At 36.7% G+C, this 27,795-nt stretch overlaps 4 protein-coding genes and 1 non-coding gene across 12 annotated transcripts; all 5 read left to right on the plus strand.

The window, feature by feature from the left end:
* Positions 1-1,821: 1,821 nt before the first annotated feature.
* Positions 1,822-7,327, plus strand: LOC110422575 (Transducin/WD40 repeat-like superfamily protein). Its single transcript, XM_021436546.1, has 8 exons — positions 1,822-2,125; positions 2,577-3,875; positions 4,002-4,092; positions 4,242-4,399; positions 4,496-4,547; positions 5,159-5,238; positions 5,331-5,424; positions 5,606-7,327. The coding sequence occupies exons 2-8, from the start codon at positions 2,700-2,702 to the stop codon at positions 6,139-6,141; spliced, it is 2,187 nt and encodes a 728-aa protein (XP_021292221.1). The 5' UTR covers positions 1,822-2,125; positions 2,577-2,699; the 3' UTR covers positions 6,142-7,327.
* A 3,445-nt stretch (positions 7,328-10,772) lies between these two features.
* On the plus strand, positions 10,773-13,438 carry LOC110425136 (Tetratricopeptide repeat (TPR)-like superfamily protein). Its single transcript, XM_021439952.2, has 4 exons — positions 10,773-11,004; positions 11,315-11,439; positions 12,074-12,320; positions 13,120-13,438. Exons 1-4 carry the CDS (start codon positions 10,884-10,886, stop codon positions 13,341-13,343), a joined length of 717 nt encoding a protein of 238 aa, XP_021295627.1. The 5' UTR covers positions 10,773-10,883; the 3' UTR covers positions 13,344-13,438.
* Positions 13,439-16,060: 2,622 nt separating this feature from the next.
* TRNAG-CCC (transfer RNA glycine (anticodon CCC)) lies at positions 16,061-16,131 on the plus strand. Its single transcript has one exon. It is a non-coding gene; the product is annotated as a tRNA-Gly (tRNA).
* Positions 16,132-18,339: 2,208 nt separating this feature from the next.
* Positions 18,340-22,330, plus strand: LOC110411851 (O-Glycosyl hydrolases family 17 protein). Of its 7 annotated transcripts, none has more exons than XM_021422189.2 (6): positions 18,340-18,566; positions 18,746-18,881; positions 19,619-20,290; positions 20,389-21,365; positions 21,538-21,853; positions 22,018-22,330. In XM_021422189.2, the coding sequence occupies exons 3-6, from the start codon at positions 20,158-20,160 to the stop codon at positions 22,038-22,040; spliced, it is 1,449 nt and encodes a 482-aa protein (XP_021277864.2). In that variant the 5' UTR covers positions 18,340-18,566; positions 18,746-18,881; positions 19,619-20,157; the 3' UTR covers positions 22,041-22,330. The 7 variants fall into 7 exon arrangements, with proteins under 7 accessions (XP_021277864.2, XP_089639962.1, XP_089639961.1 ...); XM_089783836.1 differs by having other exon boundaries at positions 19,753-20,290; XM_089783835.1 differs by having other exon boundaries at positions 19,780-20,290.
* Positions 22,331-23,839: 1,509 nt separating this feature from the next.
* On the plus strand, positions 23,840-27,211 carry LOC110411859 (acyl-CoA-binding domain-containing protein 2-like). Of its 2 annotated transcripts, none has more exons than XM_021422202.2 (6): positions 23,840-24,611; positions 25,101-25,206; positions 25,321-25,424; positions 26,300-26,391; positions 26,504-26,601; positions 26,903-27,211. In XM_021422202.2, exons 1-6 carry the CDS (start codon positions 24,109-24,111, stop codon positions 27,077-27,079), a joined length of 1,080 nt encoding a protein of 359 aa, XP_021277877.1. In that variant the 5' UTR covers positions 23,840-24,108; the 3' UTR covers positions 27,080-27,211. The 2 variants fall into 2 exon arrangements, with proteins under 2 accessions (XP_021277877.1, XP_021277886.1); XM_021422211.2 differs by having other exon boundaries at positions 25,324-25,424.
* Positions 27,212-27,795: the final 584 nt, after the last annotated feature.

Below are 27,795 nucleotides of genomic sequence, written 5' to 3' on the forward strand. Positions count from 1 at the left end.
CGTAACAATCAAACTATTTTAATAATTTCATCTTTATCTATGTATTGCTTTGTTTAATTTAATGCAGCTGGTGAGACTTCAACGTGGTTCAATTACCAAATTTCAATCAGACTAATTGAGGGTTGCTTCTTGGCTCCTAATGATAAAAATTCGATCACGGATCTAGTTCGGGGTCCTAATTGCTGTGGTCCCAGACAAGACAAAACAAATGAGGATGAGCACTGTGTGAAAATTGCCCTCTTAGTGTCACTTCAAAATTTAAACTCATATTCTTTAAATAAGTTAGTAAGTGTTAACGATTCAAATGAATTACGTACTATATGAGAAGCATTTATTGTTTTCGTCTCTTCAAAATGAACAAATTCTCATGGTCTATTAATTGAAAATGACTCTCTCAATATAGTGAGTTGAGTTTCAAACCATCCCCATACTCTACGAAAATTGAAAAACTTTATTTGCACATTAAAAATTTAAAATCTTGAGTAAGAAAGTGACATCAAACATATTTTTCAGGATACTAAGAATTTAGCATATGAATTTAGAAAACATGGTGTCTTAGTTAAAATGTGACAAATCAAACAAGATATGGTGTTAATGTTTAGTTAAAATGTGACTGTATTTAGATTGGTTTTAGTACTGCGTTGGGTTGCTATTGGAATATAGTGTTAGGATCATCTTCTTCAATGCAATTGGCTTTGTTTTTCAAAAGAAAAGAGAACCCAATGATCAAACCATCAATAAAAGAAACATGTTCACAAATGTCCGAATGAGAATGTATTGTGTCATGAATTAGGCCATCTCCAATTATATTATATGTAAGTAAAGCTCACCCAAACCTCTAATTACAGGCGCATGCCTCCAATAATTTCTTATTCTAAAATACTTAACATCATCCTTACTTTAATTTTTCATACTAATTATTTTTTTATTAGTATTAACTTTATAGTATGTTAATCTAATCATAATCCACACCGCGGACAAGAATTAAATTAAGGTAGTAGTATATGATTTAGTTATTTGATGAACTCGATTTTTATTAACTGTTAATCCACCTTTTAAATATAAAACAACTTATATGAATTTATATGATTATTGAAACTTGGAAACTGATTTGTCTATTCAATGTTACTTAATCAAGACTTAGTAACTGAGATAATAAGAATATTAAAGACTTAATGACCATGACATAAGAAAATCCCTATCACAAAAACAAGGTCAAATATTTGACATTTGACTCTCGTTGTACTAGAGAGTTGTATACCGACCAACTCCACTTGCAATGTTGAAAAATGATAAAAAGGTACGTGAGGGATTCCCTTTATACCTAATTGATGGTCTTATTTCCTCTTTGAACATTTAATGAATGCTTTACATGTTCTTGATTTACCCAAAATCACGAGAAAATCCTTTGGAAAAAAAAAATAATGCGTCCGAAATTTAATTTAATATTTTGATGGAGGTGAAGGGTATTGAAACTTTATAGTTCGAGTGCGAAGGATTGATTCAATCAATTACGTATTTCTCTCTGGTGACGAGGAATGTGTGCTTGCTTAATTTATTATTTAAGATTAAAGAATTATACATGAGAAAAAGAATTATCTATTATTTATAAAATTTTTAAAATTTTATATTTATCTTAAAAATATTTTAATTAAAAGTAATTTAATATGCTTAATTGCAAGCCAAAATAGAATATATAGCATGCGAATAATATCATAAATGATAGAGAATATGCTACTACTTAGCATCTAACAAAGATAAATGATTTAATAGGTAGATCATAATACACGAACACAAAGTCACGAACACACACCCTACGCTAGAAATCTCATTTCTCGGTCCATCCGTTCACGAATATCAAGGAAGGCATTCTCTTTCCTGTTTTACCCTTACCACCATTTTTTCATACTACTATATATTTACTATATTTTATTCTTAACAGTAGATTTGATTTGATTTTTTATATTTATATTTATATCCATTTATCTGTCGAGTGTTCCCTTTGCTTCCCCGAGAGAGAGGCAGAGAGAGTTCATAAAGCTCCAAAAACGTTTTTAATGGATTCTTCGATCTATGCCCCCTTCAGTTTCAAAGAAATCTCATAGAAAACGAGCCCCATCCCCATGTAAGCCAATTTTATATTCCTTCATTGTATATAAACCAAAATCTCCCCTTTGCTTAAATGGATCACTTTGTAATGATATTATTTAAATGATTTATGTTTTTGTTTTCCTGGTTTATTACATTTCTTCAAATGTGATCGTAAGATCTTCAATTGCTGTAAATGGCTTTTGATCTCTGTGTGCCGAAAACTGTTTTGGCCCCTTAATATTTTGCAAAAATTTGGGTTCTCTTTTGTTACTAAAATAGTTTGGATTTCTATGTTGAAGTTTGGATTTTTTTGCTTCAATGGAATAGACCAGGTTCAATGGGTTTGGATTGGGATCCATGTTGGATCTCTTGGGTTTTGTTTTTTTGGTATTATTATCAATTGTTTTGTTTTATTTAATTGGTCTTTGTTTCTGTTAAACTGATCTTGTGTTCTGTGTTTTTTTGTTTTTGCATTTTCTTTTCAGCTTTTTTTTCTGGGGTTGCTTGTGTGGAAGGAATTTAGAATCTACCACATTGCCTAGGGCTTAAAAAAAGGTGCTTTTTTTTTTCTGTCTGAGGAGGGTTTCATGGGTTGAACTCAAAGAATAATGGGTAGCTTAAGAGAAGACGAAGAATGTTCATTTTTTGATGCTCATGAGCATATTGCAACAATGTCTGGTTTAAATACTAATTACATAGAGATATCTGATCCAAATTCTGGTTCTGATAATTGGTTTGAGAGTAGTTTCCAGTATGATGTATGGATTCGTAGCCCTCGGAGTGTTAAGGAACGCCGGAGTAAATTCTTGGATTGGATGGGAGTGTGTTTAGATCGAATTTCGTGTGAGAATTCAGTAGATGAACCTAGTTTGGAAGGAGAAGTTGACAGAGCTAGGGAAACCAGTGCTGCTGTTTTGAGAACATCTGACCTTGAAGAGGAATTTTCTTCGAGTCGTTCTTCAATGTCTTGTTGGTCTAATGATAATTTTGATTTTTCTGAGGAGTCCAGTTTGCAAGGTAATTTCGTGTGCAGAGAAGGAAATGAGGGTGGGGGAGCAGTATGTGATGTTGATGAAGTGGGTCAGGATGGCAAGACAAGTGAAGATTGTGAAATGGGTGCAGAGCACTTGGTAACAGGTGAAGAGTCTGAGAACCGTTCTGTGTCATCACCCTCATTTCAACAACTTAGGGAGAGGGAAGTTGAGAAGCAGAATAAATCAGAAGGATTAATGAAGAGAGTTAAGAGCAGGTGGTTGAGTAAATTGCGCTCAATAGCATGCGTTGTGGATAGACAGGTTGAAGATGATAGATTGAGAGCCATTGGAGATGAGTCAATTTTAGGGCCTAAGGTTCATAGAGTTAAGGTCCACCAATGCAGGAAACGAACAAAGGAACTTTCTGCGCTCTATAAGGGTCAAGATATCCAGGCCCATGAAGGTTCAATTTTGTCAATGAAGTTCAGTCCTGATGGGCAGTACCTAGCGAGTGCTGGTGAAGATGGTGTTGTGCGAATATGGCAAGTGGTGGAAGATCAGAGGTGCAACGACCTTGACATTCCAGAAATAGATCCTTCCTGCATATACTTCACAGTGAATCACCTTTCCGAATTGAAACCCCTCTTTGTAGATAAGGAAAAGGTGGGCAATTTAAGAAGCCTGAGGAAAACTTCTGATTCAGCATGTGTTATCTTCCCTCCCAAAGTTTTCAGGCTGTTGGAGAAACCGTTACATGAATTCCATGGGCACAGTGGTGAAATCTTGGATCTCTCATGGTCAAAGAAAAATGTGAGTCAACCGATTTATGTACATGTTTTTCATGATCACCCACCAAATAAGAGAAATGGGTAAAGAAAATTTTCATTGAAGTAAGATTCTCATTTAATGTGTCTGACTTCTGTGTTCATGTTTCAGTATCTGCTGTCTTCGTCAGTTGATAAAACTGTTCGTTTGTGGCAAGTAGGATGTGACCATTGCCTCAGAGTGTTTTCGCACAGTAATTATGGTGCGCTTCTGGCTGATTCTCTCTCTGTCTGTGTGCGTGCATTTTTTAACATGTAATTACCTAATTGAAGTGTCAGTAAGTTTGTTGTAGTTTGGGCATGATCTCGTCCTGTCTCCTGATAAAAGATTACATCTCTTAATGTGATGCAGTAACCTGTGTTCAGTTTAACCCTGTGGATGACAATTACTTCATTAGTGGTTCAATAGATGGAAAAGTACGCATTTGGGCAATTTCTGATTGCCAGGTTGTAGACTGGACTGATGTAAGAGATATAGTTACTGCAGTGTGTTATCGCCCAGATGGACAGGTTTGGTTTCTTGCGTCTTCATCTTCTAGGGAATTACACTCACATGGTTGAGTTGTTTGAGCTTTGATGTAAAAGATCTTTTTGCTATTTATGCAGGGAGGAATTGTTGGCTCGATGACAGGCAGTTGTCGCTTTTACAATATGTCAGGTATGCTTCCTATGATAGGATTTGATATTCATTCATGTGATTGGTTGATTTCTGTTCATCAGTTTTATGAATGAAATACACAGTTGATATGTATATGGGAGTATTAATTTGCCAAGAAGTGCATTTTTGGTTTGATTCTTAAAAGTTGTTATAGAAACGATCTTTAAACATAGGAAGACAAATAAAATTATCTAATGGGCAGGCTTGTAAAATTCTTTGATTGAAGAAGCTCAGGCAATAATTGGATTCGGAGAAAATGTTCTTTACTGCTAGTTGCAAGTAGGGCTTTGTTAGATAATTACCTAGCAGCTGAAGGAGCTGGTGTAAATAATATATCTGCCAAACAGAATCTTTATACTTTGCTTTGTGCTTACCTGGCTTTAGAAGTAAATTGTTTTTGGGAAGTGATCTTACAAATGAAGCAGTATGCAAAACGTTTGTGGTATGCATTGGAAATAAAGTGGTTAGCAATATCTAACAAATGTAACAGTTTGGACTTTCCTCTAAAAGTGATATGATTGCATGGGCTTTAGAAATATGTTTCTTTCATGAAGTGGCATTTACAGTTGGATGGATTTCTTAAAAACTAACCTTTATGTTGCTTTATCCAGACAGTCACTTGCAACTGGATGCTTATATATGCTTAAATGGGAAAAAGAAGTCAACCTGCAGAAGGATAACTGGCTTGCAGGTATTTATTATCATCCCTTCTTTTGGTCACCATAGGCTTCTCTTAATAGCTGAGATGTGCAGTGCTCACTCATTATACAATATTCTTTTCAGTTTTTGCCACAAGATTCAAGCAAAGTAATGGTTACTTGTGCTGATTCACAAGTTAGAATTCTTCAAGGACTGAATGTGATCTGCAAATACAGGGGTATATTCCTGTTCTTCTCTAAACTTTCAATCATATAATAATTGTTTGCTCCAACTGCATCACCTGGGCAATTGGACACCTAAGTTTCTTACATTATTAAACTCTGAATCTGAAACACAAGCTTTGCATTCCTTAGTCTTATTCTTCTCCTAATTTAGGCTGTCTCTTTCTCACTCCTCAGGAGTGCGTAATAATGGAAACCAGACATTAGCATCATTCACTGCTGATGGGAAGCATATTGTTTCAGCTTGTGAGGATGCCAATGTATATATATGGAATTGTGTTGCTCAGGATGAGCCTACTCTCTCTCAGGCTAAAGACATAAGATCTTGTGAGCGCTTCTCTGCCAATGCATCTATTGCAATACCTTGGAGTGGCCTGAAATATGGAAACTCAGAAAATGGGAGGCAGTTTGAAGTATTGAATGATAATTTACCAGAAAACCTGCCATTTTCTTCACCTTCTTATTTCTCTCTGAGCAATGAATACATTTTGGAGTCTTTTCCCAAGGGATCTGCGACTTGGCCGGAGGAAACACTTCCTTCATCCAGTCCAATGTCTGTGTCATCGTCAATGCATAAGTCCCAGTACAAGTTTCTAAAAACCTCATGCCAGAGTACATTTAGTTCTCATGCATGGGGTCTTGTTATAGTGACAGCAGGGTCAGATGGAAGAATTAGATCCTTCCTCAATTATGGTTTACCAGCCCCCGTTTGAAACACTGGTGGCTTACTGAAGGAATCAGAGAATTAAGATATGTCCAATGGTACAGTTGATATATTTGGTGCCTACATTGATTGACTTGCTACTGCAGATACCTTGTTGAGCTTGAATTGGCGGACAAGTGATATTGAGATTGACAAGATTGACAGCGTCAACTGCCATGGCATGTTCAGGGCTGAATGGTTGATAGGCGTGCACAACTCAGATAAATGGTTGAGAATCTGAGGTTTTCTGAGGGCCCATCCAAGATTTTCAGAGGTGGTCTGCAACTGAATTTGGTCACAACAAGTGGCAGCTGTTCTATGGTTGCACTGAAATCCCTTTTGGGAGGAGCAAGTGGCCTAGGTTAGCTATCTGAATACCCTGGTTAAATTTATGATTGGTTGATTTGTTGCTCGAGAAATTCTTGTCTGCCCGAAAAGATTATACAAGTCATGTGCTAGGCAACGGCAATTGAGATATTACTTGTATGATAGAAAGAGGTGCCTGTGGCCTGTGGGGCCTTGTAGAACAACCTCTTTCTTTTGTTCTCTTAAATAGGAGTAGGAATCCAGAGTGGTGGTTGCAGTTCATTCAGGGGAAAAAAATGGTGGGGAACTTCACCATTATCATATGTTGGCCGCTTTGCATGATTGAATTGTTTGTCTGCCATTTTGGGTCTGCCTCATGGTAGGGCCATTCAAAACTGGTCGTGGAGGTGTAATTTTCCAGGTCTTGTTTTTCACTGAATGGGCTTCCCTGCTGACTCTAGTGCTTGAATGCATACCGTTTTTGTTTGTTTGCAGAGCACAATTCCAGGCCATTCCTTTCATGGCCTGTTTGTTACCCTAATGGCTGCAGTTGACTATCAGCTAACCCTATTCATGCTTCGTTGCCAATGATCCTTTTTCAGTTTCGAACACGTTTCATAGCTGCACTGATTTGATATCTATACTAACATCCGATAGAGTTACTTGACCCTTTTTTCTTTTGAAAATGCTAGACTCCATCACAAATGGCTTGAGTTTAGCTCAAATGTAATTCTAATCTACTGTTGTAAATAAATTCAAACATTATTGGGTCGGTTTTCCTCCCATGTAAATCAGAATATATGCTGTGGCATTCATTGTACAAAGAAGCAAGAAGCTTTTGTGATCAGTATTTATGCTGTGGCATTCATTCTACAAAGAAGCAAGAAGCCTTTGTGGTGCCAGCATTTTCATGTTATCATATGCTTTAAATGGCACTGCCTTCCATTACTGATTTTCAGATTATATGGTCAACAATCTTCCAAACATCAAAATATAACCTAAACCTTTTCCATGGACGATTTTCATTTTCCTGTTTTTGCACTTACCCGGTAAAACTTTTAACAGTTGGTTTCTTATTGTTGATAAAAGATACAGGAACGTCCGTAGTTGTTGGTAAAAGAAGCTCAGTGAAACAGGTTTACTAAAGATGATAAAGCAATTTTTGTCACAAAAGTTGTTGATGCCTTGATGGTAAAAACACTGACAGGACAAGAATCCAAGGCCGAAGACAATTTACAAGATTTGGGATCAATGTCGAGAGTAACAATAAATGAAACCACTAATTTCAAAGTGGAAACATTAGCTCTTCTCATGATGAAACATCACCTTGGGGAACAAGGCATAGTTGCCAGATAAAAGTTAAACCAACTATATCACCAAATGCTTGCTGATGCCACATTCAGGAAAATCCAATCCATGAAAAAGTTAAAGGACAAAAGAGGATGATTAGCGAACTATGACAAAATTAACTGATATTAACACGTATCAAGGTACCGTAATTAGGGGACCAGAAAGTGCAAGCATGATTCGTTGTTGAGGGCCAAAGGCAACTGTGTTAGTCTTAGCTGTTAGCCTAAATTAATACCCTTTCGTGTTGGCTTTGATATCTAGCAATCTACGAAAAGACAGGTTACTTAGTGTTCTTAATTTCTTAATTTGTTGGACTGTATGATTATTAGAGGACAATGTACATCTTTTGCCCTTCTGTTTTGCTAGGCCAGCAGTATTATAAGACAATCCAATCCGTTATCAACATTAATACATTGTATTAAATATTAGAAGATGAATCACATGAGACAGAACAAGAGACTGAGTAATACATTTCTTAATTTTTGATTCAGACAACTATGCTAGTGCTAGATACAGACAAAAGCTCCCGACAAAAAGACATGTGATATCTCTTTGGTTATACCCTTTAATCGATCTTTTAAGCAATGATTTTCTTTTAATCATGCTGTCTTCTGTTCTTTTTTCCCCTTTATTTCCTTTAAACACCTAATACTGGTAGGTTACCAACATTAGGCCATTAGCCTATCCAATCGGCTATTCCAAATGCTTTCTTGTACTGCTTCTTGTTTTCTTCTTTTTCATTTTAAAACGATCTGAAAGGACTTTTTTATTAGAGGGCGAAAGGCAAGTTTTCACCAAGTTTACCTGTCCTATTTCCCCTTCGCTTTTAACCTTAAGGCAACCACAGTGAGATGTTTAGGTGACAAATACAAATATGCCATTCTTCCTATGAGCCCATATTTAATAATCCCTAGCCCACATCAAAGGCATTCGGTCAGCTGATCAGTGCCATCTCCACCCAGAGCATAAATCAAATGCCCAAAAGGAGCAGAAGGCTTTGGTCATGATCAGGTCGTAGGCCCAAAGGGCTTCCAATGGCTATGTCTTTTTCGTTTTGGTGCTAAGGACTAACGAGGCATTTTTCTCAAAACAAGCTACTTAGGGGGATTTCACTTACTTGAACAGCAGGCTACAATGTCCCTTGAAGAATATGAGGGGTGGTTGGATGCCATTATTTCCAATGAAGAAACTATTGTTTAAAGAGAACCAAAGGAGAAAAACAAGTTTGGATAAAAAAAGGTCATGAGAGAAAGAAAGAGGAAACATTAGCGGGTAGAACATCTCAGACTCTAAATAATTACATGGAATTCACTTTTCTTTGAGGTGATCATATATCCCTCAGTGCTTGAGGCAATTGATGCTGAAAACCATGAATCATGGAGATTGGAGAACGTCTATAACAAGAAAACAGCCTGCAATCAATTTCCTCAACTCCACAATTATGGTAAGATTTTGACATACTAGTGAGGGCTATTGAATTTTAATGCATCAAATACCTCATAGATGAAAAAACCCATGTTTTTTAGGTAAAATTTTCCAATCTGATTCATCTGTTTCCCTTTCACAACAGCATAGTTTCAATTCAAATGATCAATTATCTTAAAGAACAAGAATTCTAGATTAATGCCTTCCTTTACGACATGTCTAATCTTATAGAGTTAGGAAAACAAGAATCTCCATGCATTTTTAGGTGAATAAGGATTAAAATTTCGGGTTTGCTAAGTTTTTCAGGGCCCTACTAAATTAAATTTCGGTTTGCATTGTTTGTTGGTTGTTGGGTAGTACCCATTGTTTCAAATTAGCAATCATGATTATTCCCAAATCGTGAGGCATGTTCCTTCGTTTAATTGGGAGAGAAATTGTTGACTATGTCGCATCGGACACAGATATGGAGCCGAATGAAATCAAGGGAGAAGCTAAATGTTGATTGCTGCTAAAACAACTTGACTTAAACCCAGATGCAATTGTCAAAGAACCATAACATTTCACCATGAATCATCAATATTAGCTATTGATTCTTTGATTAAATCGCAAAATTTAAAAAATCCCAGAGAAAACAACATAACATTTCAGAGATTCAAATTCATCCGACGAATGATTTCGAAGAAATTAAAGGAAGATCTTCATTCAATAAACGAGATCGCTTTGGAAATTTCACAAACACCCAAAGATAAGGAAACATTTGAACAAAGACAAAACACCACAAAAGAATAATAATAATAAAAAAAAAAAGCCGACTCTCATATCAAGATTCACAGCAAAAGAGAAACGAAACGAAACCCTACATACAATTCCCAAATAGAAAGGGCTTGCAAGATTTAGACGGGGAGATTAACGACGTCGTTGGGAGGAAGGTTGTCGGTCCTAGAGATAACAGATGAGGAGATGGAGGAGCAATTGGTGAACATGAGAGGGCGATCGTGGGCCTCGGAATCATCAGCATCATCGGAGGTAGAGAGGTTTATGCAAGAACAACGTTCCAGCGACGCGAAGAAGGCTTGGGCCACGCTCGTTCCCAACCACGCCGCCATGTAAGACAAGCAGCTGCCCTGATTTTCCATTTTTTTGTTGTTTCCTTGCAGAAGTATAATCCGATTGATTTCTGCGTTGAGTGTGTGTTTGCTTTTTCTTTATTATTATCTTTCTTGGTCTTGAAATTCAAAAGCCCTAAGTTAAGCTTGAGGAGGAAGCGGATGGTCAAAGATAAACCAGACGAATTTATCTCGTACGCTTTATCTGCTTTTCATATTTTTGCCTCTTACTTTTTAATTAAGGTTGGTTTTTTGGCAAACAACCCCCTAATCCTAACTAATTCTGGTCGGGCTTCTATAGGATTGAAAACAACAACCCAAGCTCGGTCCAATATGTGTCAGGCTTGTGGGCTTGGCAGGCCTGCTTGGTCCATTATGGTAGCTAGGCTAACAGTTAATTTGACTGCAAATATCTGCCAAGGGCATAATCTAACGTGTCATGCCAGGTCAGATAGATGTATGTACCTGCTGCAGCTAGAACCATCATCAATGGATAAACTCGCAATGGACTTGAAATGATAGGGAGATAAAAGAGAAAGAGAAAGAGCAAGCATACAACACAGAAATGGCGACCCTTTCAACTCCACTCTCCCATAACACTTTATCCTTACGACAGTTATCGACGAAACGCCTCCATTGTCCTCTTCATCAACTCCCTCTACCTATCAGAATCAACTGTTCTTCTGGTATGCCTTGTGTTTTCTTAAAACCTTCCGAATTCTGTACTAGTTTTTTTTTCTTCATTATTTTCCTCTTTTTCACTGTCGGAATAATGGATCAAGCTAGGGAAGTAACGGTAGTAAAAACAGAAAACAAAAAGGGAATACCCATTGTGGGGATAATCTCAATTGTTGGTGATGTCTGCGGTGACAGTCAAGTTTGTGATTTGAGTTATTGTCTGAAATTTAATGGGCAGCCTTGTTAGCTAATATACTTTTTTTAGTTCCTGAAGATTTTTTTTTTTATTTTTTTTGACGTTTTCTATCATGGAAGCAGCTAGTAAATGTGTTTCCAAGACCGAGGAAAGCTCATCAACATTTAAGGAACTGAGGAGCGTAGCTTGTGGCCTTCTAGCCGTATGCGCTGTTGCTACTGCCTCACCTGTAATTGCAGCAAATCAGGTTGAATACCTGCACTATTTTTCTGTGTCTGTTTAAGCATATTTGCCTATGACTTGTTTGGCTTAGGTTTACAGCTCGTAGTTTAAGAATTGCATAGGACACACTAAATTGTTGGACACAGTTCCTTGTAAACCTTAGCAATTCATCACAAATTAGGGACTCTTGATTGCTTCCATTAGTTTCACTTTTAGTGGTTGTGGTAGTCTTTCTAAATTTAGATGCATGGCAATTAGCCTTCTTGCAATTAATTGTTATTTGAAACTTCAAGTTGCCTTACCTGTCTATTTCTTGTGTTTATGTTTTCATGCGAGAGCAAAGCTCTCACTCTAGTTAACCGTTTGTTGATCAGCTGACCTACTTGATACGTGCATAGCTTTCCTATCTTGGCCAGAAAGAAAAAAAAAAGAATTTTATAGGAAAACTTGCCTAATTAATTATTACTATCAACTGTCATCTAAGTTGCCGGAAGTCCTGTATCCTGTATAAACAAACTGATTTGCTTGGTAAGAGTGCCTGTGGGGAATAACTGTTCCCATATCCTCTGGTGATTCCAAACAACAATGTCGTTGGTCATAATAATTACTAATTTAAAGATAACCAAAGGCTACAAAACTACAATATGTTTGCTATGCAGAGGTTGCCTCCACTGTCAACAGAGCCCAACCGATGTGAGCGTGCATTTGTTGGTAATACAATAGGTCAGGCAAATGGTGTATATGATAAGCCCCTTGATCTGCGCTTCTGTGATTACGCTAACGAAAAATCCAACCTGAAGGGAAAGTCTCTTGCAGCAGCACTCATGTCAGATGCTAAGTTCGATGGTGCGGACATGTCAGAAGCTGTGATGTCAAAGGCTTATGCTGTTGGAGCTAGCTTCAAGGGTAATCTTCTGTATTTTCTTTCTGTTGCCTTCTCTGAAACCATCCACCTCACTAAAGATCAAACTGTTCGACCTATGCTAATATTTCTTAGAAGACTATCGTGCAAATTATCCGTTTGACCAACTTTGGCACAATTATTTGGTTAACTGCATTTGATTGTAGGCCTTAAGTAAAGAATGATTGTTTAATGCTTTCTATCATCATTTTGAGCACATCCTGCGATTGCAACACAAAATAATTGAAGTCCTTGAGAAAACTATTATGTGTTGAGAACCACTATTTGACAAGAAAAATGCAAAAATAAAATGCATCTATTTTGATTGCTATGACTACAACATATCTCCAAGATGTGGTCATGATAAGGAAGATGACATTGATTAAATAACATTTAAATGTGAGGAAACATCTGAATTATGTATAGTTGTTTTGAACCTAGAATGCCACCGTCCATAATTCTGTATATGCTGGACTCCTGGAAGAATAAGAACGATGAAGAGGGAAGTTTTTAAACTCATTTTGTTGCTTTTCACTCATACATATGCATGTCTCAAAATCCTTACCTCAATGGCTTCCTTGAGTTCTATTGAGTTCTTCAAAATTACTTGTAAATGACAAATCTATCAAAACAACTGCGCTTTTTTTAAAGAACTAAATGGTAGTGCTTTTCTTCATAAGACTCATTGATAAAAGATGAGGACTTAGCAATATGTGAAAAAACTTTCATTTGCTAGTCTTAGCATAAATGTTGAAGATCATGGCATGGGTTTATATAGAAGAGCAGTAACCAAATTATTTGCAGGTGCAAACTTCTCGAATGCTGTTTTGGATCGAGTTAATTTTGACAATGCTGATCTCCGAGGAGCTGTGTTTAAGAACTCCGTATTATCTGGTTCTACTTTTAATAATGCTCAGCTTGAAGATGCAGTTTTCGAAGATACCATCATAGGTTACATTGATCTTCAGAAGCTATGTACAAATAAAAGTATCAGTGCTGATGGAAGAGCTGAGTTGGGTTGTCGATGACTGCAGCTTATTCTCTTTTCTCATGTTTCTTTCTGTCTTGTTTAGCTACCGCAGGCTGCAATTTTTTTTTTTGAATGGCAACTGATCATTAATAAGCGAAGCCAGATCAGGCAATACAAAGATAAACTGCCAGAGACAGTTCTAAACAGATAGACTTAAAGGAAAGTCACAACAATAGAAAGGAAAAAAATTTCAACTAGACAATACCCAGAAATTCACAAACTCAACTAAGTAAACAAACAAGGTAGATTCAGCACCCTCGTTATCCAAGACAGCTTAAAGGATTAGAACAAAGTTGAAAAACGATTGAGCCTGATAGTCTTAGCTTTTGTAAGCCTCGTCAGTCAAAGTGTTTGTCACTCTATTAATGTGACTGAAAGTAAGATTTTTGGAGCTTGTTTTGAATGCTTCAATACAGCTGAATAAATCCTTCATGTGCCACGGAACAGAGTTGTGATCAGATGCCAACGTGATTGACATTTTTGGAATCACATTCAATATTGAGAGTGTTGGAGGCCCACGGTGAAGAAAAGAAGATAAAAAGGTCCTCTTTGATAGCAAGAAACTTAGCGTAGTTGGAGCCTTTGATTCCAATGGAGAAGACAAAACCTCTTTAATGAAACCATTGTAATCTGTAATGGCACCCCAATACCTGCAGGCCTTAGTTTCCCAAGGGTAGAGCCATTAATATTCAATTTGAAGGGACCTGATTATAGTCTAATCCATTCAGAAGTGACTTTTTTTTTGCATTTCCTAATATTGATACTGATTCGATTAGGTTCGAAAAGGAAGTGAAATGTTGGAATGCGGTTGAGTGGCCACTTGCCCTTGCACCAATGGCCAAATCTAACAAAGATAATTTCTTGCAGCTGATTCACATCAAGGTGTTTACTTTGGAAAAGGGTTTCGTTTCTGCAAAGCTATATTGACCATAAGGTAGAGAAGAAGAGCATGTGTCATATTTCAAGAGAATTATAAGGTGGTTTATTGTTCTGCCAAGAAATAAAGAAGCTAGTGGCATCCAGGGACTACTCAATAAGTTCAAAGATCTAAAGTGAAATATTCAATGAGGCAATTTTTATTGAAATTAACAAAATTATTAAAATTTTATTCTTCTAACTTTTTGATATGCAAATTTTTTATATATTTTAAATGGTTAATACAAAATCAATAATTAAAATTTTTAACGCAAATAAATCAACTATCAATTAAAATAAAAGAAATATAATAATATAATATAAATTTTAAATTAAAGTAAAAAAGTTTATAAATATTAAAATAATAGTACCTAATTGTTGACAAATCTCAAATGAGGCTAACAGTTTTATGAAGATAATAACATAATAAATTTCTTATGTATTTTTTGGAGAAAAATTAAAGGAAAAAGGAAGAAAGAGCAAATGAGGAAAGAAAAATTCAAAAGTAAATATTATACATTGAAAAAGAAATAATTAGTTTTATATATAGGAAAAAAAGTTGTTAAAAATCATTAAATATATTAATTGGAAATAGGAGAAATAAATGAAAAAAAAATAGCTATTGGAGATGATTAAATACATATGACTGTTAGTTGATTGAAAATAATATAGCATTTTAGAAATTAGAAAGTGATAGAAAATTAAAATTTATTAAGCATATAATTAAGGAAAAGAGAAAATAGATAATTTTATTAATTATTTTATTAATTTTTATATATTTTTAATATAATTAATTATATTATAAAATTATAAGACCTCTCCAAATTGGAGTCTAAAGCCTTTACTTGGATGGCTTCATCCAAAGGTCGGCCCTAGTGGCATCACTCAGGTGAACCCAACTAAGCCCCAAAGACTGCAATTGTTCATCCAAATGTTTCAAGCAACCGAGTAAGTGAAGAAAAGATGAGAAGAGGTCTCAAGTTTAACATTACATAGAGTGCAAAGAGAAGCATTAACATTAAGCAAACCCCTTTTGAAGAGTTTGTGCTTGACAGCGGCTTTTCCAAAAAAAACTTGCCATGTGAAGACTTCAACTTTTGGGAGGACAAATCCTTTCCAAAACTGCCTCCAACATGGTTGGAAAGCCCAAACGTTCGACTGGCAATGGTTGAAAAAAGATGAAGACATATATGTACCACTAGTTGATTTCTTCCAAGTAGCTTTGTTGGGACAAAATGATGGGTTTGGATTGATTTGATGACATCCAAGAAAATGCTTCACTGACCAAGTTTCCAATTAAATGGATTATGCCTTAGCTAAATGTTCCACCTCCAATAATTCTTTTCTCATGGATCAAAGTCAGCGACTACTCCTATTTTATTAATAGCAAGAGCAAAATTCTTAAAAACCTTATGAAAGAGATTGATCATCCAACCAAGGGTCAATTCAAAAATTAATGGTTTTACATTAATAATTTTATTAAAAGTTGATAATGAAGTGAATCATGCATAAAAGAAATTTTTAAATGATAAATCTTCACGATTTTATATATATTTGTTTTTTTCATTGATCATGAGCCACAATTTGTACAAAAAGATATATAATTATTGAATCAACACTGATCCTTGGAAAGGATTGTCGACCTTTTGATTTGAAACATAAGAGTTAGTATCTGTAAGTATTGCTTGACAAAGTTACTTTACGTAGAAAGAAGAGTTTACCGGCGGAAGATTTGGAGGGAACAAGCATATTTAGGGTACTCTTATTTTAATAAGCATTTGCTCAGCGAATAGTGTTCAAGCGCATCTGGTGTAGTGGTATCATAGTACCCTCCCACGGTACTGACCGGGGTTCGATTCCCCGGATGCGCATTTCCCATTTTCAATAGTCCAAGCAATATTGTGTTTTACAGGGCCGGGGTAACTGACGATGATAATAACGGTGGGTAAAGAGTAACCACAGTTCGGCCGACCTGCAACTGATTGGTCTGGCCGTGAAGTAATGATGAATGTGTGGATAATTCTACATTTCATTTTCCATGGCCCACTAAATACAGTGGCCTACATTTAGGAAATTTAATGATTCTTACTTAGTATTAACTAAGGAAAATGGTAGACGGGAGAGACCTAAATTTTAGAAAGGATCTTGCTGTATATTTTAAAGAGGTAGACATCTTGTTTTTATTTGAAATGAAAATGACTTCCCTATCCCTATTTCTATTCCTTTTATAATATTAAGTTACGCGTGCAATACACAAAAATTTGTTAACATCGATGTCTGTTTGTTAAAAATGTTACCATCCTTCTGATTATTCTAGAATTTCTTTTGGTGAAAATAAAGAAGTGGGTACCGTGACTTGTTTTCTCCTGAATTCGTACCTTTATCGAAATCTTTGTCAGTAGCGATAAAGTTAAAGGGGTGATGATAGTTGTCATTTTTTAATTTTTAATTTTTTTTATTATTATAGATATAAAATTATATATATTATATTATTACTTTTATGATAAATTTTTTAATTATAATCAAATGAGCAATATAGGATGGATAATTGCACATTGCATTAAAAACCCGTGGCCTACATTTTGGAAATTTAATGGTTATTGCTTTCCTGTTAGAATGGATGTTGCTGTAATGTTTTAAAGAGGTAGGCCATGTTTTTATTTATAACTACTGCCATCATTTTTCCATCAAAATGTTGATTCAATTTTGTATCTATAAGATTTAATCAGAGATAATAATTAAAATTGCATGTTCTCCATTATGTTTGAACTCAGTAACGTTGGGGCATCACTTCAAGTGATTCACTTGAGTTCTAATTGATGTGACAGCAGCTCAAATAGAAATTATACTTTTGCTATATATCGCATTACCGACCCCAAAAGGCAGATTTGGGAGGTATGGCTTCTTTAGATGATTCCCATCTTGCAGGAGTACCAAAATGTTAAAGACAGAGTTAATGAGGATGGGGCAACTTCTTAAAAAAGGTAGGTGCAAACGCGCCCACATCCCATGAACTTACTGTTGTACCTTTCATATGCCTACTATACTCCTTTATTAGACTTACCAACCCCATATTGAAATTGTACACTAGAAGCTATATGACCACCTCTCTTTAGTTTTTCTGATGCGACTGGGGGGACCTTATTCATCACAATGGTAATATAGTAGAGTCTGTCGTTGACAAGTGCCTACAAATACTTGATAAAATCAAATTACATTTCCCTACAACGGACAGGTTTCCAACCTCCATTCTCACTTCGATCACTTTGAATCAAGCCTAAGGTCAAACTGGCACAAAAGCCGATAGCAATTCTGTATGCACTGTACCATCTTATTTGCTTGCAAAGTGGGAAGACAAAGGAGACACATGATGCCGAATTGAATCACAGCTTCACTAGATTAAAATTGCTGAGAATGCAGCAGACTTGATATCTTTCTCCAGTGGATGCTGACCTCACATGAAACAATATTTGTAATAGAGCAAACAATGGACCAGACAAAATTTCTAAAGGAAATATTGGTGGGAATAGTAGCTTTGATGAGAAAGAATTTACTATTTGTTAAAGAAGGCATGCAGGTAATGATTCTGAAATGATAAAAGATTTCTCACCATAGGTGGTTGTTTTTTTTTTTCCTCCTACTTGACTGATGGTGGTTGGGTTGTTGGGATTGATAATCTTGAGCTGCCATTCTTTCAGCAACTACAATTCCTTTTCATTTAGACTCTTTAAACTGACTGTCAAATCTCCAACTATTTTCTGCACCGTCTGATATATACCAGGCCTGTCATTTGCATGGCACCTAATCAGTCAGTTTCCCAAACTGTCCTTCGAAAATTAAACAGGCTTAAATCACAAACAACTAACAAGCAGTTTTTTTCTTCTCTGTTTACCATGCCTCTTTGCGGCAGTGGCATTCTGGTAATTCAGCAATCTGTACTGGTTTTTTTTCTCCTCATACTGGGACCTTCTATTTATAGCAATGGACCTTAGATTCTAGGGGTCATCAGCGTTGGATGATTCAAATCAGAGAAAGGTCTAGAGAGAGAGAGAGAGAGAAGAGAAACTACCTTAATTCCTCTTTGTAATGTTTCTTGCTCAAATGAGTATTCCAATCACAGTTGCATTTGCATGTATATCAGTCCAAAATATAGAGTATAGTCTATAAATATAGTCTCTGTTTACTGTAAGTTTGGCTGATAATGCTTCTGTTTCTGAGATGCTCATTTGAACAAGCAATGTTAAAAGTGGAAGTTCCTCTACCAGGCTGTTCTTGCTTTCCTTTGCACCTCATATTAAAAGCGTAGGTAAGTACCTATGTAAGGTAAACTCTCCCACTTTCCAGGGTAGCCAAATTTTAGATGCAACTGATCTTTAGTGTCTGGTTCTTGCCATCAAAATGCAGATAAACAAATAAAGCACATTGCGTGTACACACAAAACTTTATTAGTATCTGATAAGTCTTACTGCAAACTTTTTGCCTCAGAACGGATAACATCGTTACTATGTGGTGAATCTTCGGAGCTTGCTCTCTGGTAGCCTGGCTGGTTTAGGCTTCATGTATCTTGATTGGAGACTTAATGCTTATTAGCATCTCACCAAGGAAGGAACAAAAAACTGAAGTGAGTAACACTTACATGCTTGATGCTAACCATGTTGTTTGTTAATTTCTTTTGCCCTTTTTTCCCTTTTTTGTGGACAAATCTTACCTTGTTTCTCAAGAGGATTTTTTCTCTGCATATAATGATTATATCATTGTTTATTTAATCAATTATCATTTATTTCCATTTTAAAGAGGAAGGATTCAAATCCGTTCTTTAAATATAAAAAGAAAATATATAAATTATTATTGAATCAAATATCATGTAATACAGATTATCATTTATCAAATAACAGTAATCAAACTTGTTGGGAGAGTTTAATTGGCTTTTACTATTGCAATTAATAATCAAAATGTCTTTTATCGAGTAGCTCTAGATAAGTGGTAACATGAGTGGTTTCAAATGCATTTGGACATTGCGATGTTGACAAATGCCAAGAAATTAATGCGAAGGAAAAGGATAAGAATAAGGCTTGCCCAATCAATTAAAAAAGTGACTGGGTGAGCTGTGAAATGTTGAAAAGGTACTAGTCGGGAAAACTTTCAGTAATAATTGACTATACGATGAATCTAGAGCTGGATTTCATTGTTTTTTCTCAACAGTATTTTCCATTCCTCTTCAATGGAAATATTTAAATTTTTTAGTTACATTTTTTTCATTTTCATTGCTGATATATGCGACTTCTCCGACTGTGTTTTTATTCAAAATTTTATTTGGTACAATCAAATCTATAGACACCTAAAGCTCTGCTAGTGTAGTTTTGATTCGCAAACACAGGCCACAAGCAAGAGCTTAATTCAGTGAAAAAAGGTCAGATAAGTAACAGAAGTGAATGTTAGGCTCTCTTATACTGCGTTGTGAGAGTTGATAGGATTCTCACTGGTTATATTAGGAGCTGAAGAATATTGTATTGTTTAAGCTAATAAGGAACTCAAGAGAGCTGATACCTTCACCAGCATGGAAGAAAAGATTATTCCCCTGCCGTGGATTAAAGTAAGATCTGACAAGTTTCGTTAGTTGTCTCGATGACACTTTCACTTCAATATCCCAAGCTGATTGACTACACAAAGCCCGGTTCGCGTTGTCAAGATTGGTCCATACTTGGTTACAAGAACAAAAATCCCGTTGCAAAGAAAAAGGGAGAATGATGAAACGGAATCGAAGGAAAAGGTATAATCCAAAGTTACATCTAAAGCAGGCGCAAATGATAAAGTTCTTGCAAACATGGTTCATGCCACGGCATCCAGACCTTCCCCCAGTCGCAAAGAAAAGCATCTCACACTCCACTTCTTGAGCCATGGTTTGCCCCCAGTGCATCATTCAGCATCTTCCCTTACCCACCAAAGCCATGGCGAAAGATTTCATCTCTGTCTTTTCTTCTGTTTTGGTCACAGACATCTTATTTTTTCTGGCATCAACGCTCGTCCGAGGTATGAAAACTATGATATTCCACTTGCAAAAATTTTGTACCAACATAGATGTATAACTGATTAATTGGTGTGGTTATCTTTTTTTTTTTTTTTTCTAGGAGTCGAAGGGACAATTGGGGTAAACTATGGCACCGTTGCGAACAATCTTCCCCCACCAGCTCAGGTGGCGCATTTCCTTTTAGAGTCCACTGTCATCAACCGCGTTAGGCTCTTCGACCCCAACCCTGAAATTATAAAAGCCTTTGCCCACACTGGCATTGCTATCACAGTAACTGTTCCAAATGATCAAATCCCTCACCTTACCAAGCTAAACTTGGCTCAACAATGGGTGGAAGACAATATCCAACCTTACACACCAGCCACGAATATAGTCCGTATTTTAGTAGGCAATGAAGTAATATCAACAGCAAACAAATTGTTAATAGGAAGTCTTGTTCCAGCTATGCAAACCCTCCACACCGCCCTTGTTGAAGCTTCACTAGACCGTAGAATCCAAGTCTCCACACCTCACTCTCTAGGCATTCTCTCAAATTCAAGCCCACCATCCACTGGAAAGTTTCGACAAGGCTATGACATTCATGTTCTCAAACCATTGCTTAGCTTCCTTAGAGATACCAATTCACCCTTCATGGTGAACCCGTATCCATTTTTTGGCTGCTCACCTGATACCCTTGATTATGCCCTGTTTCGGCCAAATGCAGGAGTGTTCGATGAAAACACAGAGCTGCATTACACAAACATGTTAGATGCTCAATTAGATGCGGTCTTTTCAGCGATGAAATTCGTAGGATTTGATGATCTTGAGATTGTCATAGCCGAAACCGGTTGGCCATCCATGGGGGATTCGACCCAAGTTGCTGTTGATGCAGGGAGTGCAGCTGAATACAATGGCAATCTCATGCGGCACGTAACATCTGGTGCTGGCACACCCCTAATGCCAAACCGGACTTTCGAGACCTACATCTTTGCACTTTTCAATGAAAATCTTAAGCCAGGGCCTACATGTGAGAGGAATTTCGGGCTCTTCCGACCAGATATGACACCCGTTTACGATGTTGGGATCCTAAGGCCCACGGTAGCTGCTACCGCCAATATTCACCATGTTACATGTTTGTTAGTCATTACAGTCGGCCTTCTAATAATTAATAATCATGGTGAAAAATATATTTCGTGAATTAATTAGATAAAATTGATTTACCGATAATGATTAATGAATTTTATCGATTCTTGTGGTTGGTCTTTGGCAGGCTAGATCATCCATTCCTAACAACCCAACCCCAGTGCCAACGGCCGCGCCGGTGAATCCAACTCCGAGGTCTGAGGGAAAACAATGGTGTCTTCCCAAAACGGGCGCGGATGAAGATGCTTTACAAAGAAACATTGATTATGTGTGCGGTTTGGGTTTGGACTGTGGACCGATTCAAGAAGATGGAGCTTGCTTCCTTCCTAACACTGTTCGAGCCCATGCAGCTTTTGCCATGAATGCTTACTATCAATCCACCGATAGGAAACAGTATGATTGTGAGTTTGAGCAAACTGGAGCCATCACAGACATTGATCCAAGTAATTAAGATCACGAATACCTCTTCTTAATGCCCTGTTATCCACCCTTTTCTTTCTGATGCATCCATGTTCTTAATTACTAGCTAGTAGCATATTTTTGATTGCTGGAGTTCATTTTTGACAAACTTTTGTCTGATCCCTTTTTCGTTCTTTTCATGTTGCAGGCTATGGAAAGTGTCAATACTGATGCTGATGAAGAGGACAACTTTTTGCAATCAGACGACCAGGGGGCATAGAACTAGGAATGTTTGATCAGTTTCAATTTTGTTTTCGCTCGTCTTTATAGTTCCTTCACAGACAAGAAAACAGGAACAGGGAGGAGGGATGTAACATGCCTAGGCATAGACGCATGCTCATATGGTGATGGTATTCGCCACGAATTACATTCCAGATATATACACAAATTTTTTACTAGCTCAAAGATGTAATGCTTGAATGGACATTTTGTTGGAGTACAATTCCGAGCCCTTTGATAAATATTTCTCTATTATTATTATTTTTTTCGAACAATATATACTTCCATTAAATAAAGAGCTTAAAACAGCTCACGCACATCTCTGGAATGGTACAAAACGAACAACAGCAACAGAAACTCTCCCCATTTCACAATGTCCAAAATAAACAGCAGACTCCCTTAATTGAGAGCTACACAACATAAAGCAGAAGCATTCAAATTACAGCAGGCCTGCTCTGCTCCTCTATTACCCTGATCTCCAAACACATAACAAAACCAGCAAAAATACAAGACACAGACAGCAAGAGGGATTCCTTACTTGGGCTTCTCACCTTTGCCTCTTCCAACTGCCAGTTGCTTACAAAACCAGAACACATCAGCTGATATTATCTTTTCATATAAGATCCAGACTGCAACTTCCTCCCCTAGCGTACAGCCGAGAACATTTTTGAAACAAACTCCTCCAGTCAATTCCTCGCTGAGAATCTAGTATCATTGCTTGCGGTTTCTTCAAGAATTGAAAGAGTTGACTTTGGGCCGAAACCGAAATAGAAAGTGTGTCTGGATTCGGTTCCACGCCTCAACCCTTCTCAATTGGGCTATGAACGTAGCATACCCACAGTCACACATAGCATAACCATATTCAAAGATAACATAAGACGGCTTCGCTTTAAGATTTTGAGATAGATTCCCGTACTAGTAAGTCTTTTCATTTTTGGCACTGAGCTGATTGAACTAGTTACATGGGGACACCAATTCAAATACGATCCATTTTACTATTATGTAAAAACTTAAGTTCAAATCCTAATGGTGGTTTATTCCAACTATTTATAATTTTTAGGTTGATTATTAAGTAACATGTAAAAGTATAAATTATACTAATAATAATTAAACAATTACCAACATATATGTTGTTACTATTGTGTGAAGTTTAATGTAAATCAAAGATTAACTAAATAAATCAATCAATAAATTGTTTTACTATTCAACCAATTATTCCAAACATATAAATCAATTCTGCTATGAATTTTAAATGCAGTATAGATATTTAAAACAGTTTGTATATTTATTTATTGTGATTGAAGATTTTATTGATTATGATTAAATTATGTCAAAATTTCGTGATAATATTTACATAACTTAGTGGGTGATGTCAAAACTCATTAATTCATTAATATTAGTAAGTTGTAACACAGGGCTTCTAATAAAAGATTATTTAAAGGCTGTAAGAATTAGCCAACCACATTCGGTGAACATAAAAGGAATATAATAAAGGCCAACAACAATGAACTAAAAGTTCTGATGCATCACGTGTGAAACACGTGATATACCATCTCTCCGGAGATGAACGACAAAGAGAGATCGAGGTTTTTTTTGCCAGTACCACCCAATTCAACGACTAACAAAAAGCCACCTGTCACACAAAAAAGAAATAACTGCAGTCCGCGAAACACCTGATCCAATTCAAGGGTGCGCACTACACCCTAGAAATGGTTCTCTTCTCGCTATTAATAGGATACACACTGTTCCTCCGGCGCCAAATTTTCTCCCTCTTAAAACTACTAAAAGCAGATTCCCCAACCCAAAAGGAACATAAGAGAAAAATATAAAGAAAGAAAAAAAAGAAAAAGGAAAATATTTTCTTTGATGTTCAAAAGATTTATAGGGTTTTAGTTTAGCTCCGATGATAGGATGATCCATTTCTAGTGTTTCATTTCCCTACGCTTTTGCCCGTACAATCACTCTCAAATTTTAGGGTTAGGGTTTTTAATTTTTACTTTAAAATATCTTGGTAGATTCCATGGCTGACTGGCAACAGCTTTTGCAATCCATATTCATAGGTCTTCTCTTCTCTTATCTCCTTGCTAAGTTAATCTCCCTAGTCGTTTCTTTCAAAGAAGATAACCTTTCAATTACCCGAGCCCGAACCGCACATGTCCAAACCCACAACAAACTCGAGTCGGGTTCCGAATCCGACCCGCATGTCCGCACTGACGTCGGGGGACCGCACGAGGCGGATTCGGTGATCGCCGAAGTGGGAAGTGTTAGGAACGAGAGTGATGGTGGTGATAACGATGGTGATGATGACGACGACGACGATTGGGAAGGGGTGGAGTGTACGGAGCTGGATGAGGCGTTTAGTGCAGCGACGGCGTTCGTGGCGGCGGCAGCGGCGGATCGGTTGTCGCAGAAGGTGTCGAGTGAGGTGCAGTTGCAGCTTTACGGTTTGTATAAGATTGCCACTGAAGGGCCTTGCACTGCTCCTCAGCCTTCTGCTTTGAAAATGACAGCTCGTGCTAAGTGGTAAGGCGGTGCTTATTGGCGTTTTCTATTTTTTTTTTCTTTTCTAAAATCTTCGTCTATTTCTTGTTGGTTTGTGGGTGGGCTGTTTCTTATTTTGGGAAATGTGAATACTACAGATGAGCTTGCTGAGTATAATTTACTTTACTTCGCTGGCAGCAACAGATTCTTTGATAAAAGTTTTCACTTGGTTCTGCGAAGTGTATTCTTTTTCCCTTTTACGATTCGAAGTTCAGCTTGATTTTTTGAAGCACTTATTGTCAGTAGACATTTGGGTAAAGTTGGTGATGGATGATAATTGACATGTTTTCTCATTCAATCGGCAAAGTTTGCTTGTCCTTTTTTTCTCTTCTTTGATTACTCCCACATTGTGAGGCACTGCCATTTAGCTTGAGAATTGTTTCTACTACGTAATTCAACACCTAAATGATTGCAAATTGCTTGAGAATTTACATTCCTAATATTTGAATTTGGATATCATATTTTTGTTAGGCAAGCATGGCACAAATTGGGTGCTATGCCTCCAGAAGAAGCAATGCAGAAATACATTGACATCGTTACAGAGCTATATCCAACTTGGGCTGCTGGTTCAGCTATGGTGCAATATTATTCTTTTCTGTTGCTATCTTGCCGTTTCTTTGGTACTGTTTTATTATCTACTCTTTTTTTTTTTGTGTTGCTGATATACTGCTTTATCAACCTTTGTTCCTAGAAGAGCAAAGGTGGGGCTGAAAATGCTGCAAGTAGAGATGCCAAAGGACCAATGGGACCAGTTTTCAGCTCTTTTGTGTATGAAGAGGAATCTGGAAATGAGTTGTAAGGTTCTTAGAACTTCCATCATATGGGTCTTTCTAAATGCTATTTATTAGGTCTATTTATGTCTCACTGAGGTTAACAAGTTAGGAGAATACCAATTGAATTGTTTTTGGGTACATTTCGATGTGAACTGGACCTTTAGTTGTATATATGCAATCAGGCTTGAATTTATTTGTTTGGTTGATGATTTATCTTATAGGTATCTGATATTTGCTTGAGCAAACTTATGTAGGTCTTTGAAGTTACCGTTGTTTGTGATGGAGTAATCAGTTTTAAACATGCAAGAGTCCTATGTAAATTTGAATAGAAAAAATTCTTCCTTTCTTGAGGTATAATTAAGCATGTTTACTTTTTTACTCATGATAGTAAAATTCTCTTATTTTTATACTATGTTGTGGTTCTACTTATCATCTTCCTATCCAATACAATATAATTATGGAACCTTGCACAGTCAAAAGTCATTTAACTATGGACTACAAAAAAGGAATGTGCCCCTTCCAGGATTTATGTTTTTAAGTCTGATTTTGAGCATAAGTCAGATAGTTATATTTTACTGTTTGTTCTGTGCGTTATGGGTTCATCTTTTGCTGTTTGTAGGGAATTCTAAATCTCTTTCACAAGCATTGACATTACTTTTTCGTTTATGATGCCTTAGGTATAGTGTAGGTCACTATCTGCTGGTTGTTGATATGGTTGTGCTTTTTTGGACTATGAAATGGTTCCTGGTAGACAAAGGAGTGCATATTTATAAGTGATTCATTAATGAATTAAACTTTCCTTCTCCAAAAATTCTTTACCCTTCCTTCAGATCAGAGGGTATTGTTCTTTAGTAACTATGAATTTTGATGGAATGCTAAAGGATTATTATTTTTCAGGAAAATGGATGCTATTCATGCTTTTGCTAGAGAAGGAGAACTGGATAATTTGCTTAAATGCATTGAAAGTGATGTTTCTGTGAATTTGCGAGGTTTGTTTCTATGAAGCTGTTTTTTCCCCTTTAAAGAAAGAGCTAGACTTGCATACCAGGAATTTGAAAGACTTGCATAACCTTCTAAGCTCTCTGCTTATGATGCATGCAGATAGTGAAGGCAGGACTGCATTGCATTGGGCTGTAGACCGTGGCCATCTTAAAATTACGGAAGCACTTGTTAGCAGGAATGCTGATGTGAATGCTAAGGTAGTTATTGTTGTTGCTGTCGCAATTAAATGGTTTTTACTCCCTGATATTTTTCTGCTTGCTGAAACTATTCATAATTGTCTTGATGGACCTGTAATGCATAAAAAAATTTATGAAATATTTGTCTTTGCAATGTTTTATGTTTCAATAGAGTACTGAAGTAAATGAGAAAAAGGAGTTTTGGGTGGTTCATGCATCAGCTTAGACCTGTTCAATGGCGCACAATATTCTTCATATATTATTCTCTCTGTTTCTGGTGTTGTCATCAGTGTTGTTAAAGTCTTTAGTTTTCTATTGGAAGGACAATGAAGGCCAAACCCCCTTGCATTACGCTGTTGTGTGTGAGAGGGAAGACATTGCTGCATTTCTTGTGAAACAAAATGCAGACAAAGACATGGAGGACGATGATGGCAACTCTCCAGTTGACCTGTGTGCGTTGGATTGGCCTTGGTTGCAATGTGCAGGCAAAGCGGATTGACCTATGGGTTATTCTGAGTTTGCTTTCAGTTAAAATAGTTCTTGACAAATTACTCATGGATGTATATGGCTATAAACAACCTTTTGTTCTTTTTCCATAGTTATATGCTAAAGTGGGGCACTATGTTGTTCATTTTTTGCCCTCATCTCCCTTATTACTGCTCCCTCTTTCTCCCTAATTATATTGAAGAGAATACGAAGGTGAGTTTAGCCAATGAGATGGAATTCAAATGCTTTCTTTTATTATTATTATTGCATTGACTCAGACGGTAGCCAATGCTTTGTTATTGAGCTCCTTGGGAGTGTGAAGTTACCAGCGTCAAAAAGGTGCTAATTTGTGTTGGAAGGTGGTAAGACAGAGAGAGGTTTGTTCTTTCATGTGACTACATCGCCAGTTAGTGATCTAGTTAAAGTTTGAGAGCATGGTATGCGGACTAGTGACAACACGGATGTCTCCCTTCAAAGGGTTTGAGCAGAGTTTTATTATATATACTGTTATGTCGTGGATGGTGTGGGGGTTACGAGCAGTGAACCTAATTGGTTGTTGGTGGTAGTTGAGATTTTAGATGTACGAAGAACATGTGTAACCAATAACAAAACTCTGCTTCTTCGGCTGGACAGATGGGCAGCTCCTTAAGGTGGTGTTTGGTGTTTTAATATTATCAAGATTGGTATAAATGAAAAGTTTGAGATTAACATTTTAAAAATATAATATTT

The sequence above is a fragment of the Theobroma umbraticum genome, unplaced genomic scaffold (genome assembly GCF_002168275.2).
Source record: "Theobroma umbraticum cultivar Fairchild unplaced genomic scaffold, ASM216827v3 scaffold_30.0, whole genome shotgun sequence".
Lineage (NCBI taxonomy): Eukaryota > Viridiplantae > Streptophyta > Magnoliopsida > Malvales > Malvaceae > Theobroma > Theobroma umbraticum.